At 52.3% G+C, this 13,751-nt stretch overlaps 1 protein-coding gene across 4 annotated transcripts in view; it reads right to left on the bottom strand.

The window, feature by feature from the left end:
- The window catches only part of Grk3 (G protein-coupled receptor kinase 3), a 117,816-nt gene that overhangs the window by 51,235 nt on the left and 52,830 nt on the right, over positions 1-13,751 (bottom strand). For 2 of the 4 annotated variants that reach the window (XM_076837120.2, XM_076837128.2), the window contains exons 3-4: positions 11,136-11,209; positions 793-894 (exon numbers count right to left, since the gene is read on the bottom strand). In XM_076837120.2, the coding sequence (XP_076693235.2) occupies positions 793-894; positions 11,136-11,209 (176 nt within the window). The remainder of the gene's footprint in view (positions 1-792; positions 895-11,135; positions 11,210-13,751) is intronic. The other 2 variants (XM_076837131.2, XM_076837140.2) reach the window with 1 other exon arrangement.

Raw genomic sequence — 13,751 nt, 5'->3', positions numbered from 1 at the left:
GAATTTGTGATCCTCCTGCCTCAGCCTCCCCAGCCACTGGGATTACAGGCATGCATCACTGTGCCCGGCGCCTAGCAAATTCTCATGAGTAATTATTCCACTTACTTTTGGTGAAATAATTTCCTGAGAACCTAGTTTATCCTAATGGCTGAATTAGATTGCCTATCTTATTTACCAGGAAAACATTTACTCCAACTGTTATTTAACTATTCATGAACATAACTAAGAAAATAATTACAATTCTCCTTGTTAATTCACTGAAGCCATTTAAGATTTATGTTTTCAATATTTGATTAGCTTACTTATGAAAGGATAGTGCAATTAAAAATAATAAAGCCAAATCTTCTCTGGAAAGTTTGGAATCGAGACTTTTCTTCAATTAATATGAACTAGTGATTTTAGTTCTTCAGTTTTTTGCAGAGCAAGAATTGCTTTTGGGAACATCCTCAGGCAATGCGTGGATCTTCCAGGGGGCAGACTACAGAACACAGGCATTGGGCTCTTTTTTTTTGGTACCAAGGATTGAACTCAGGGGCCCTCAACCCCTGAGCCCCATCCCCAGCCCTGTTTTGCTTTTTATTTAGAGACAGGGTCTCACTGAGTTGCTTAGGGCCTCCCTGTTGCTGAGGCTGGCTTTGAACTCATCATCCTCCTGCCTCAGCCTCCAGAGCCCCTGGGATGACAGGTGGGCAACAACACACTGGCCTGGCCCTGTTGTTCTTAGACTCCACCCACCACTGTCCTCCCTCCCACACTGATCAGAGGGCAGCTCCGAGAGAGCTCGGGGCTTACATGGGAACAGGATAGCAGCTCCTTCATGACGTAGGTGTCATAGATCTGCCGGCTCCTGCACAGACGGTCCTCCTCATTGTCCAGCTTCTCGTACTCTTTGATCTGCATGTTGAAGAGTGGTCAGTGTTAGGGGAGGCTCCTGGACACCTTATCTAATGACATTACCAGCCCAGCAGGAACCCCCTGGGTTCCAGCAAAAGACTGTCCCTGGCCTCACAGGAGACACCTTCTAAAGTCGGAGGGAGGGAGCTGGGACAGTCTGAACTCAGCCAGAAACTCACACAGCGGTTTCTGCTCCACTGTGGACCTCATTGTTGACATGTGGAAGCTCATGCTATCAGGACATGAGCACGGCCAGCTTACAATGACCACATGGAACAAAAGCCACCGCAGGCCGGCCTTGCCAAGTCTCAGCCTGAGCACAAAGAATTCAACTGTGGCTGAAGTTCAGTTCTAGGAGCTGCGATGGAGGTGGTCACTGGGCTGCAGTATTCCACAACCAACAGGGCGAGAGAAATAAATCGCCAGGTTCCTACGTAGAGATTCCTGAAAATCAACTAAGCAAATATTTTAGGAAGGAATTAACCCCTAGATAAGAGCACTGGCTTTCAGCACTATAAAAATATTAACGGAAAGGTCACCTCAAACACTGTATTAGGAAAGGGGACCTGGCCGGTGCCCAGGTAGGCTAGACCGTAAAGCTGGCTTTAGAAACTGTTCCCTCCTGCGGAAGGGGTTCCGGTGGCTTTATCCTGATAACAGAAGGCCCGACAGACTTGCTTCCATTTATTTTGTTCCAGGGATACTTTGAATGCAAAGGACAAGAATGGAACCTGGATGGGACGGAGCTGGGAGAACAGCTGGAGCCAAGACCTTCAACCCAGGGCGGCTGGCACGAAGGCTGACGTTGGGGAAAGGTGTCCCAAGGGCAGTCCGGCCCCACATGGCCTTCCCCAGGACCTGAGCACTTTAGTGCTGGGATGCTACGAGGTGGCTAGCGACTCCTGTGGGCGAGCACAAACCGAAGAGAAGTCACCCACCTTTGTGCCCTACAGATGGGTCTGACAGCCCCGAGATGAAGACCAGTGAGCCCTCTAGGAATTCCAGATACGGACAAGGCTCAGTTCCGGGGCGAGGGGATCCAGGGATGGGATGTGAGTCACTGAGATCCCGCATGACAGCCAGCGGGTCCCCACACCGAGAAATCACTGGGATCGTCCCAATGTCCAGAGAGACCCTCAGTGACACTGATGGCTGCGGTCTACACTTGGGTGGCCGCCTTTACACTGGAAGGCAGCCCCCTTGGAGCAGACAGGAGCCCTGAGGTAGAGGCAGGGAGTCTGGTGGGCCAAGCCCCGTCTAGGACTCTGCAGGTGACACCAGCCCCAGGGCGTGGGCACCACCAGAGGACCCCCGCGCACAGCATGCCAGCTGCAAACTCGCCAGCCACCCGTGACGGCGGCCGGTGCCAGCTCCCCAGCTAAGTGAGCAAGTAAAGGCCTCAGGTCATCGACGCTCTGGTTGTTCTGCTTCGGGCAGGCTCAGGTGCCCTCCAGGATGCCCGATTGCCAAGGCAGCCTACGCTGAACCAAGGCAGAGGGCTCTGCCCTGACATACGGTGGGCCTCAGAGAGAACAGGCCTCCAGGGGGTATCATCCGGGAGCACATGAGTGATGAATGCCAGTCCCCGATCCAGAGGCACCGGGCTGAGCGAGAGACCCAGCCGGGGGGTCGCCGTAGGTCCTGACTGTACGGACCACTCGGGTTCCCTGGGCAGACCGTGCTCTGAACCCAGGACTCTTTCCCTAGAACCTTGAGCCTGGACAAGCTCCAGCCGGGCCCACGGAGAAGGTGGCTCCCAGCAGGCGGGGGGCCCCGCCCCACTCAGAATCCATCCTCTACTATCAGCATGGCCATGGGTTCCAGGGCAGCCAGCCAACTGCCAGGGAGTGTGGACCAGGATGTCCTTGGTCCCTGCAGGTGCACAGCAGGTGCCCACTGGGGTTCACAGGCTTCTTTCTGTGTGTCTGAGCAGGCGGGGGCCACACTGCAGGTGGACCGTCTCCCTGCTGCAGGAGGGAGGAGCCGCCATCGGGACGCACCACACGGACTGCGTGGTTCCTTTGTGGTCCCTTTGTGCTCAGTGGGCACACAGCTCACAGCCGCGCCTGCAGCCGAGACCATCAGGGCCCTGAGAGCCAGCACCTCCGTCCGCAGCAGCCAGGGGCTGTGCGTGGCCCTGTCCATTTCTCCCATCCCCCCAGGGAGGTGGACGAGAAGGATCGTCGGGGTCTCTCCTCTGCCCAATCCCAGGCTCGCTGTTCTGTCCCGGCCTTGGCCAGCTTCTCAACAGCACTGACCTGGCCACCTGTGAACCCTGCTTCTCCGACTGCTGAGAGCGCTCCCTCCAGGGGTGGCCCAGATCCTCAGCTGGTGAAGGGGCACTCTTTGCTGGCTCTTCCTCCTCTGCTTGGCTTCTGCACCCCACAGGGCCCCAGAGCGCCCCCGAGGCATCCCTTTCTCCCCAGCTCCATCCTCCCTGGGAAAGCCCCTTGGTCCCACCGGTTCGGGCACCAGCTACGCTCTGGTGACACCCTAGACCGCGAGCTCCAGGTTCTAAGTATCCAGCCTACGTTTGACATTTCCAGGTGACTATCTAGACAGCATCTCCAAGTCACAAGCCTCCTACAGCCCGATCCCACAGCTCTGTTCTGCAGCCAAACACGTTCCTCCTGCGGTTTTCTTGAGCTCAAAAATGAATCCCAGCCGTCCTCCCCTTGATTACTCCAAAATGAAGGGCCATCCCAGGTCCACTGTTTGGCCCCCACCCGGGTCATCGTCACCCTCTTCAGCCAACTCACCGACAAACCATGTTTGCTTTGTATCCATAGCACATCACAAAGGACAGCGGAAATGCGGGACACACAGGGAGCGCCATCACAGAAGGACATGGAGAAGGCCCCAAAGCACAGGGCAGTGGAGGAGGGGCCCCGACAGAAGCTGCAGAGAGGACACATCTGAAAACAGAAGGTCTCAGGGGCAGCTCCAAAGCCCTGTGCGCTCATACCGTCAAAATCTCCGACAGACCCCAAATGACACGCGAGCACGTGAGCAGACCCTGAGCCGCCCTACACAGGCCGGGGGACGGAGCAAGATGGGGCCACCACCCACTGCAGGGGGACGGAGGGGCACGGCGTAGCTCAGGTGTCACCAGCCACCAGTCACCACGCTAGGCACAATCCAGAATCACTCTGTGAGGAATCAGGAAATGCACCCCCACAGGCAAAAAGAGAGCCCGCTAGCGGGAACCGATCCAAGGAGACCCAAATGCTGAACGATCCGATGGGGATTTTAAAGCCACTATTGTACCTGGACATGATAGAAACCACTCATGTAATGAAGGAAAGATAGGAAATAGCAGAGGAAAAAAGAACACTTCTAGAAAGAACCAAGTAGAAATTTCAGAAGTGAAAAATACAGCATCCAAAATAAAACACGGAGGGGATGACATCATAGCAGGCAAGAGATGGCAAAAGAGAGAGTTCGTGAATTTGAGGACAGAGCCACAGAGATCATGTCACCTGAAAAAGAGAACGAGAAAATATTGGGGAAAAATTAAGCAGAGCATCCGAGATATACAGGAGGAATACTCAAAGACCAAACATACATGTAACTGAGTCCCAGGAGGAGAGAGGAGGGGGGAGGCAGAAAATGCTTTAAGAAATAATCGTACTAATTTTCCTAGATTTGGTGAAAGATGAATTTACTGGTTGAAGAAACTCAGCAAATCCTTTGAAAGACACACATTGCATCTAAAATCATTCTATTACAAAATGGGAATTGTCAGAACCAAGGGAGAAATGGTCCATCCTATCTACAGGAAACGCACTTTATACATCAAAATGCAGGCTGAGGGTGGACAGCTGTGGACGGACCCATCATGAACACACAGGCATGAAAGGCTGACCTGGCTCCATTGCCCAGGGAAGCCAACCCAAGTCCCACGATGTCACCAGCAGGGAGGAGGTGAGACTGGGGGGGAGCTGTGCTCGCCGAGCTTGCACCCTGGCAGGGCTTCGGCTCTCCACAGGGACGTCCCTCTCAGACCCCAGCGTGCAGCTTGGAACAGGGCTTACAGCTACAGGAAAATGCCGCAGGAAGAGAAGGACTAGAATATTCCATAATTGGAACTGAAGATGTATGCACCCTTCTTGTCAATTAACAGGACAATCAGATGTAAGGCTCCCCAGGAGGCAGACAGTGTCACAGATCGGTCACCTTGACCCTTGACCCCATTGGTAATTACAGAACATCACCCCTAACGCTCCTGTTTAACCTTTTCCTAGGCTGTAGAATAAAACCTGAAGGTGTGCTCCAGTCTCCCAAGACCCTGTGTCTCTCTTTGTTATGGCTGGATATGAAATTCCCCCTGGGCTCATGTCCTGAATACTTGGTCCCCAAGCCAGCCATGTGCAGAGGTGGCCTTGGGGGAAGTGATAGGTCAGGAGGGCTCTGGATTAATCCACGGACTGAGCCACCATTTCATGGCATTACTGGGAGGTGGTGTAAACTCTAGGAGGGGGAACCTGGGTGGAGGGAACTGGTCACGGGGGATCCCATGGAAGGGTGTACATTGTCCCCAGCCCCTTCTCTCACTCTCTCTGCTTCCCAGCCACCACCAGGTGATCAGATTTGCTGCACCATGGACTTCCTACCCCAATGCTCTGCTTCACCATAAGCTCTCAGTGATGGGGACAAGCGACTGTGGACTGTGACCTCTGGAACCATGAGCCAAAATAAACCTTTCCTCCTTTAAGTTGCTTTTCTCAGGTATTTTGTCACGGCAACACAATGCTGACTGACATATTCTTCTGCCTGGTTTCAAGCCACATCCCTGGCTTCCCTCTTCACTGACAACCACACTGCAGTTCTTCCAGCAGCCAGGTTCCTGCCCACCACGGGAGGGCTCTGACTTAGCCATGACCTTAACCTACAGTGCTCTCCTCCTCCCACTCAGGGCCAGCCTCTTTGTGGCTCACCTTCTTTGACTCTTCCATCTAACACGGCCACCAAGCCATAGGCCAGCTCTGGGCTCTGAGTCTGCTTTCAAGAGTAAGCTCAGAGGGAGCAGAGGGAGGCTCTCGTCCTTTGGAGCACCCTGCACAGTTGCACGAGTGAAAACAATTCTAGGCAGCAGCCTGACCTCTCACGTCCCTCTTACAGCTTCCTCAAGGTCCTGGTGGAATCTGCACCCTGCGGCCAGGCTGAAAGTAGGCAGGGGATGACCGCCGACCTCACTTGACGGGAGGTACCTGGGGCCCACACATGAAGTCCCCGTGAGCGGCTCCGGTACAAGATGGGCGCCTGCGCACCGGCAAGCTCAGGCTGGGGCGGAGGGAGACGCCTGGGGCTGCTGAGTGGGCTGCCCTGTGCGGGGTGGCAAGGCAGAGGCACAGCGGCACCGGATCCCATCCAGGTGGAGATGGAAACCCGAAGGCACGCGAGGGACACCACGGACGGCCCGCGTGGCTCACAGCAGCGCGCGCCACCCTGGGGCTGGTGAGGGCTCCAGGAAAACGTGAGGCCGTCGTCCTGAGATAGCCTCCAAAGACGCAAGGTGTCCCCAAGCCAGGAAGGAGATGGGGCCCTCCAGGTGGGGACCGACCAGAGAAGTGGCCGACGCGACAGCAGCCTGGACCGGCCAGAGTGTAAGCTCCAGCTAGGAAGGCGGAGGGGGGTGGGAGGCGGCTAACAAGAATGCAGCCCTGGGCACCCTGTCAGGGGCCAGGATGAGCCGCTGGGACCCTCACCCGCAGCGGCAAAGTAGAAAGGTAAGGTCGGAAATGCAGCCTCAGACACCGCGACAGAATTTTCTAAGAACTGGGGTCAAAAAGCATGCGGAAATTAAAGATGGAAAAACACTTATGAAAACCTCAGTGTTCAAAGGCCGCAGTGGTGTAGAGGATGGGACCTGAGCCCCAGGTGGACGGCATCCAGTAAGAACAGGAGCTGGGGGCTTGGAGCACCCCCCCTAGGACATCCTCTGAGGAGCCTGACCCGGCCTGTGCCCAGCCAGAAGGGGCGAGGAGAGCTGGCCAGCAAAGAGAAACACCGGTGCTTAAAGTTCACACCGCCACTGAGTTTGCAAAGAGGCTTCAGCCACAACCGCAGGAGGCTGCCCGCCTTGCACCTCAGCAGAGGTGATCTGCTAAAGGAGGTCCACCGCCTGGCCAGGGGGTGCAGTAACCAGTTGGCGCTTTCAGGAACACAAAAAGGGGGGGAAATTGGCAGATGAAGCATGAGACTTATTCAGATAAAACTCCTGATTATGGTTCAGATAAGGTTACTTAGACCCAATAAAACCTTTTTAGATTTAGCTTACTCTTTTTACATGACGGCTAATATTCATCATGATTTCATGACTCTTCCTGAAAATACATTGATATAATTTTTTAAAGTGGGAACTATGACACTTTCACATACATATGAAAAGCCAAAAAGACAGAAATTTTTCTCCAATTTTCAAATTCATACAAAGGTTACTAGTATCAGCCCTGATTATGCTATATTTTCATTGGATCGTTTTAAATGCTTTGTAAAGCAAAATAAAATAATGATGCTAATAATAATACCTTATGTCATTTCTTAAATATATTTTAGTTTAAAATATTTCCTAATTTCTATTTTAGTTTCTCCTTTGACCTATAATTACTTGGAGGTATATTAATTTCCAAGCAGTTAAGGACTTCCTAGTTATTTGATTTGAGCTTAAACCTATTGGGCTCAGAAAAGAAACTGAGCAATTTCAGTCTTGAAATCTGCAGGCACTCCCTTTAGGGGCCAGAACACGATCTATTTTGATAAACGTTCTGTGTGTACTTCAAAGATGGAGAATTCTATTTTTGCTGGATTCAGCATCTACATATGTCCATCAACTCAACATATTCTATATTCTTATCAGTTATTTTGTTTGTTCTGTAAGCAGGGAGTGTATTAATGTCTTCCATTAGGGTGGTAGATTTGTCTTTTTTTTTAATCTATTTTTGCTTTATGTACTTAGAACTTATGTTATTTGCAACATAACTGACTTAAGACTCAATACTTATTGGGTTGAATCCTTTATCATTAATAAACCCCACTCTCCATCTCAAGTAGCATTACTGTGTAGCTTGTCTAACAACCTAATACCAATTAGGTTTGGTTGGTGGGTGTATTATAGACCCTCTTCCGCCTTCTGTTAAAAATATTTTTCTTGGGCTGGGGATGTGGCTCAAGCGGTAGCGCACTCGCCTGGCATGCGTGTGGCCCGGGTTCGATCCTCAGCGCCACATACAAACAAAGATGTTGTGTCCGCTGAAAACTAAAAAATAAATATTAAAAATTTCTCTCTCTCTCTCTCTTTAAAAAAAAATATTTTTCTTATAAATGGGATATGACAGGGTTTTGCTTCTTTATCCAGTTCAAAACCTCAAGTCTTTTACTTGGAGATTCTGGTCCATTTACATTAAATGCATTTACAGCTATGATCTTACTCTGCTTCATTTTCAGTTCAACCTATTTTTATGTCCCCTTTGTATTCCTTTATTACCTCTCTTGATGAATCAGTCGTTTGTTCCATTTTTCTCTTTTAACTGTTAGATGTCCACACTTTGTTTTCTTAGCAGTTACCCTAGCGATTACAATCCCCACCCTGGACTGGTCAGTCCAACGCTAACCCTCATTTGACTACCCCTCAACCATCTCAGAACCTTAAGACACTTCAATGTCATGCACCTCTCCTGCCTTTGGTGTGACAGTCATTTTGGTCACGTGCACATTTTCACTCTGGGGAGGGGAGCCACTGTTCGGCAGTCAGCTCATTCCTGCTTACTGATGTGTTCACCCTCGTGTGCCCCCTGCTCCTCCCTCCAGAGCCACCAGGTTCACCTCCCTCCTGCCCCCAGTTCCTGTCTTCAGGGTGCTTGCTAATGCAGGCCCCTGCTGACCCATCCCCTCAGGTTTTATTTATTGAACATATTTTTATTTCACTTTCACTTTTAAAGGAGATTTTTGCTGGCTGTAGATTCTAGGTCGATCACCGGGCTGGCTTTGGTGGTTTTACAGTTATTTCTCCTCACCCATGATGTTGGCCTAGGTGGGCCCAGCTGAAAAAATTTCCACTATGTAATAGATGATGTTATTAAAATAAGAATATAATTAGAAAATAACAACTCATATATAGAGGAGCTCTAGATTATGATTTCCAACCTATTTGATTTATTGTACCTGTGTCAATTTTGTTACACTATTCACAAAACTGAAAACTTGTGAGTTAAAAGTAACAAGTTCCTTCCTTGCTCTGGCTTGGGTTGTTTCTAAGATTTTTCTCTGGATAATTGTTCATGGCCTTAAACTGGTATGAAAAGATACGTCTCCTTTGTAATTGATTCTGCTTAGAGTTTCCTAAGTTGTTTTATTTGGGGGGAGGGGGTACCAGTGATTGAACCCAGGGTCCCTCAACCATGGAGCCCCATGGAGCTCCATCCCCAGCCCTATTTTGTGTTTTATTTAGAGACAGGGTCTCACTGAGTTGCTTAGGGCCTCGCCTTGGCTGAGGCTGGCTTGGAACTCGGGATCCTCCTGCCTCAGCCTCCTGACCCAGTGGGATGACAGGCCTGTGCCACCGCCCCCAGCTCTAAGGTGTTTTTTGTTTGTTTGTTTTAACTGTAAGAAGCTGCTTTGTATCCTTTAGTAAAACTGTCAGAATTATCTTACGGTTAGTGTTGTGTTTTTCTTATAAACTGTGTATGACAGAATTTCGTTTCTTCATCTGTCTGAAAGCAGGTCTACCTCAGGGGGTTTGTCCATTTATAGTAAGGGAAAGGAGACGCAGAGCTGTGACCTTATTCTTCAGCCACCGCTTCTGCCTGTTCTCTTCTTTCAGGAACTCCGACTCCACCTGATGCAGGCCTTTGAAGCAGATCCCACCTGGCTCTGATGTTCTTACCTATTTCTTTTTTCTGTTACCTTTCTCTCTCGGCTTTGCTCGGTGGTCACCTGCTGACCTGCTTCCTGATGACTGGTCATGTCTTGTGTGTAACGTCCCCGCTGCTGAACCCGACATTAAGTTCTCACTTCAACACTGCCCTTTCTGTCTGCGAACGACCATTTGAGTCTTCATAATAAATTCACATTGTGCTGAAATTAAACAGCGCTCCATCCCCACTGCCCGTCTTTTCCTCTATCTTCTGGACCATCTTATTCACAGGAATTCTGAAGTGCCTGTCAGTTGGCCCTAGTCCCCCGCCATCTGGGGTCTGCTTCTCCTGGTCTCTCCTCTTAGTGTGTCTATAATCTTCCTGTTTCCTGGACACTGTGACATCTTTATATGTCGTCATCTTACATCTACACATAAAGACGAGGTCCTCTTGGGCTCTTCCTGGGGTGGGGGAGGGGCTCGTCAGCCATCATATGACCCAGCTGGGGGGTCCGGGTTACCATCTTTGTGGAGCCCACCTGCCCCTGGTGGACCCCTTCCCCAGGCATGGCCCACCGTGGGCCCCAGCAGGGGATTCTGCCTCCTCAGCACTAGAGTCAGCTTCTCCCTGGAGAAGTTCCCAGCTCAGCTCTGGGCCTCCAACCCTCAGGGATGTCTTGGGAGGGAGACTCGGCCTGGGCTTGGGGTCCTCCCGTCTCACACGGTTGTCAGTCCAGCCAGAAACCTCTCCTGGTCCGCCTCCCATAAGCAACCTCCTGCCACCAGCCAGGGTTGAACCCTCACCTGCCCGCTGCACCCCAAGCCAAGAGCTGACCCACGGGCCTCTCCTCCCGTCCTCCTCTTGCCTGTTCTGCGTTCAGCTCCTCCCCTCCGCGGACGAGAACCTCCTAAGCTCTGAAAGGCTAAGTGCCTTTTCAATGTGCCTTCCAGAAACTTCTGCCCTGTCCCCTCAGTCCCCTGCAGGCTCACATGTGACCCAGCCTTTGTGGGGAAACCAGTTGTGTGTCTGAGGACTGTCCCAAGTCCCACCAAGTCCCTGGTTTGTTACTCCAATTTGGAGCCCTCTGCCTCTGCTCAGGGCTCCAAAATCAGCTCCCCAGATGCCCGATACCCAGCACCTCTAGAGGAGCCCGCTTCTCGGGGACTCTGTCCAGCTGTTCTTCTCTGCACCGTGGCGCTCCAGAGCCTTAAGGAACAAACCCACTCTCCAGGTGTCCTCAGCATCTCTAGTGAACCCCAGGCCCTGCCCTGCAGGTTGCTTTCCTGGATCTCTGCGTGTGTGAGGTGTCGGCATCGCAAAACTTTCCAAAGTACAGTTGAAATATGCTTTTGAAGTAAAAGCATCAGTAAAACGGTCACTTCTTACCTCTTCATAAAACTTCACCTGAGGGACAGCTTCATTAATTTCATTCAAACAAAAATCTTTAAATAGCAAGAAACCTAAAGGAAAAGAATAAAAATATTCAGGGTGGGGAACAATTTGAAATTTTACCCCAGAGGGTGTCTTCAAACTACTGAGTTCATCTCTCAACCTCTTCCTCCCCTGCCTTAAAAGAACAAAACAAAACAAAACAAGGAGTTCATGGGGCTGATGGCTCCTGGAGGGACGTGCTCAGCACACTGGCTGCCGGGTGCCTTCCCTGCTCACACCCCGCCACCCGCTGTCTCAATACGCACCATGCACAGGCTAGGGAGGACACCACTGGGCCCCTGGTCACTGCAGCGAGTAGCAGGGAAGACAGACAGACGGCAGGCGCGGGCAGCAGGAAGTGCAGGTGAGAGTCACCGAGGGGCTGAGAGGTGACGCCCACAGAAGCAGGACAAAGCCCCTCAGGAGACAGAGGCGGTGGCCTTGCCCACCCGTCCCCCTGCTGTCCGCCCCGTGCCTCCACCCGCCCCGCCCCCTGGTGGGAGAGGTCCCTTCCTCCTCCTTCCTCGGCTGCTCCTTCAGGAGCCTCGCCTCACCTTGAGGGGCAGCACCTCATTGGAGCCCGGTCCTCCTCTGGCTGGACCTGCTCAGACCTCACAGCGCTCCCGAGAGCCACCTCTGCTCTGAAGTCTGCTCTGACAGGCAGATGCCACCTGCCGCACAGTGTCCACCGCACAGGAGGTCGGCAAGTGTGTGCTGAGTGGATATCTGTTTCCACGACTCTGCCCACGTGTGTCCACCACTCTCTAGGCACCTCTCTGACCAGGTCCCCACCCTGCACACCTGCGCCTCCAGCCTCGACGGGGGAATGCACTCGGACGGGACAAGCAACACCAGGCCAAGGAGAGCCACTGAGACCAGCAAACTCCGGAAAGCCCGAGGGACGGAAGGGCTGTTCACAGAAACGGCAGCCCCAGAAGGATCCAAAGACTCATAGAAAGTCCCAAAGGTTGCGGGGAGGTGGGCGAATGTTCCTCCCCAGGTAAGACGGACCAAGGAGCGGCTTTGATGCCGTGTTCATGGACAGGGGCCTGCGGGTGTAGGATCTGCGCCCGTGCGTCCTGCCCCACAAATTCCCCTCCGTAGTGTAGGAACAGGACCTTGAGGATGGGAAGTGTCTGCGCGGAACTAGAAGAAAAAGGCTGAGTCCGCCCCGCTAAATGGCCAGGCCAGGCCTCTGAGGGCCAGGACGGCGCAGGTCCTGGGAGACGGCCAGGCTCACCTCTGCAGGACCCTCAGCGCCTGGGCAGGGGGGCAGGACACAGGAGGGACACCAGGCTCGGAGCGGACTCTGTAAGTGATCGTAAGTAAGGGTGATGGCTGTCTTTTCATTTTCATTCATTTCATACTCATTTCTAATGTCCCTCGTCACTTCTTCTTTGACTCCTGGGTCATTCTGAAGAAGGCTGCTTAGTTTCCAGATATAATGGGTGCTCCTCAGGTGTCTTCCACACAGTGGCCACTGCGCAGCCTGGTTGTGGCCGGAGAACACAGTGTGGTCTCACTTTTGAATTTACTGAAATTTGATCTGGGCCCCAAACTTGGTCTGTGCAGATGAATGCCCCTTGGCACTCCATAAAACAGTGTGTCCTGCTCCCGGAGGAGGCAGTGCTTCCTTAACAGGAACAGGAGGATGATAAGCAGAACTCCCGCTCCACTGGGCAGTGGCCGGCACTCCCTTATCTGTCTTCAGCAGAGCGTCTCCACGTGCCCCTGGGGGTTTGCTCACCTTCTGTCCTCAGTCTCCGTTTCTGTTTTGTGTAACTTTTCTTCTACTTTTGGAAAACTAAAATGAGAACTCGCACTCGGATATGTTGAACAGATCCACATGCAGATGTTTTCAGAACATTTAGATGACAAAAAAAAGAGAGACTCCCTGGGCCACGGGCTTTGCCATCTCCTAGGACAGACAGGCCACAGCCCGCGGTGCACCTGGAACCTGGGGTGACTGTCCTCTCCAACCTGACAGGACGCTGGCTCCCTCTGCCTTCTCAGGGCCTCTTCCCGCTGTCCCCACCTCAGGGAGCCTTCCTGCACCCTGATCATGGACAGCGACACTCCTTTCCCTTAAGGGCCTCTCTATCAGTTCTCTCCCTCCCTCTCCCTCTCCCTCTCTCTCTCCCTCTCTCCCTCCCTCTCTCTCTCTCTCTCTCTCTCTCACACACACACACACACACACACACACACTCACACACTGCACAGCACACTTGGTGAACAGTACTTGTGACCACCAAAAGCCACCACAAGCCTCTGGTCACTTCCCTCTGTCACCTCCTACGACAGAGGAAGAACCGAATGGAAAAAAGGAAGGAGGGGGAGGGGAGGAGGAGGAGGAGCAGAAAAGAAAGGCCCCCAGGGAAGGAGGAGGAATGAGGTGACCCTGGGGTTCAATGTTTCCTCCTGCTCCTGTCACACAGTCTCCATGGTCGAGGGGCAGAACAAGCCAAGGCGTTGCCGTGACCACTGCTGGGAACAAGTGGTGTTCCTGAGTCTACACTCTACCAGCCCAGTGAGCCGGGCTCTTACAATGAAGCAGCAAGAAGAGGGAGTAGA

This window comes from Callospermophilus lateralis, chromosome 1, assembly GCF_048772815.1.
Source record: "Callospermophilus lateralis isolate mCalLat2 chromosome 1, mCalLat2.hap1, whole genome shotgun sequence".
Taxonomy (NCBI): Eukaryota; Metazoa; Chordata; class Mammalia; order Rodentia; family Sciuridae; genus Callospermophilus; species Callospermophilus lateralis.
The sequence above is the reverse complement of the archived record's forward strand: the minus strand, read 5'-3'. Positions and strand labels throughout refer to the sequence as shown.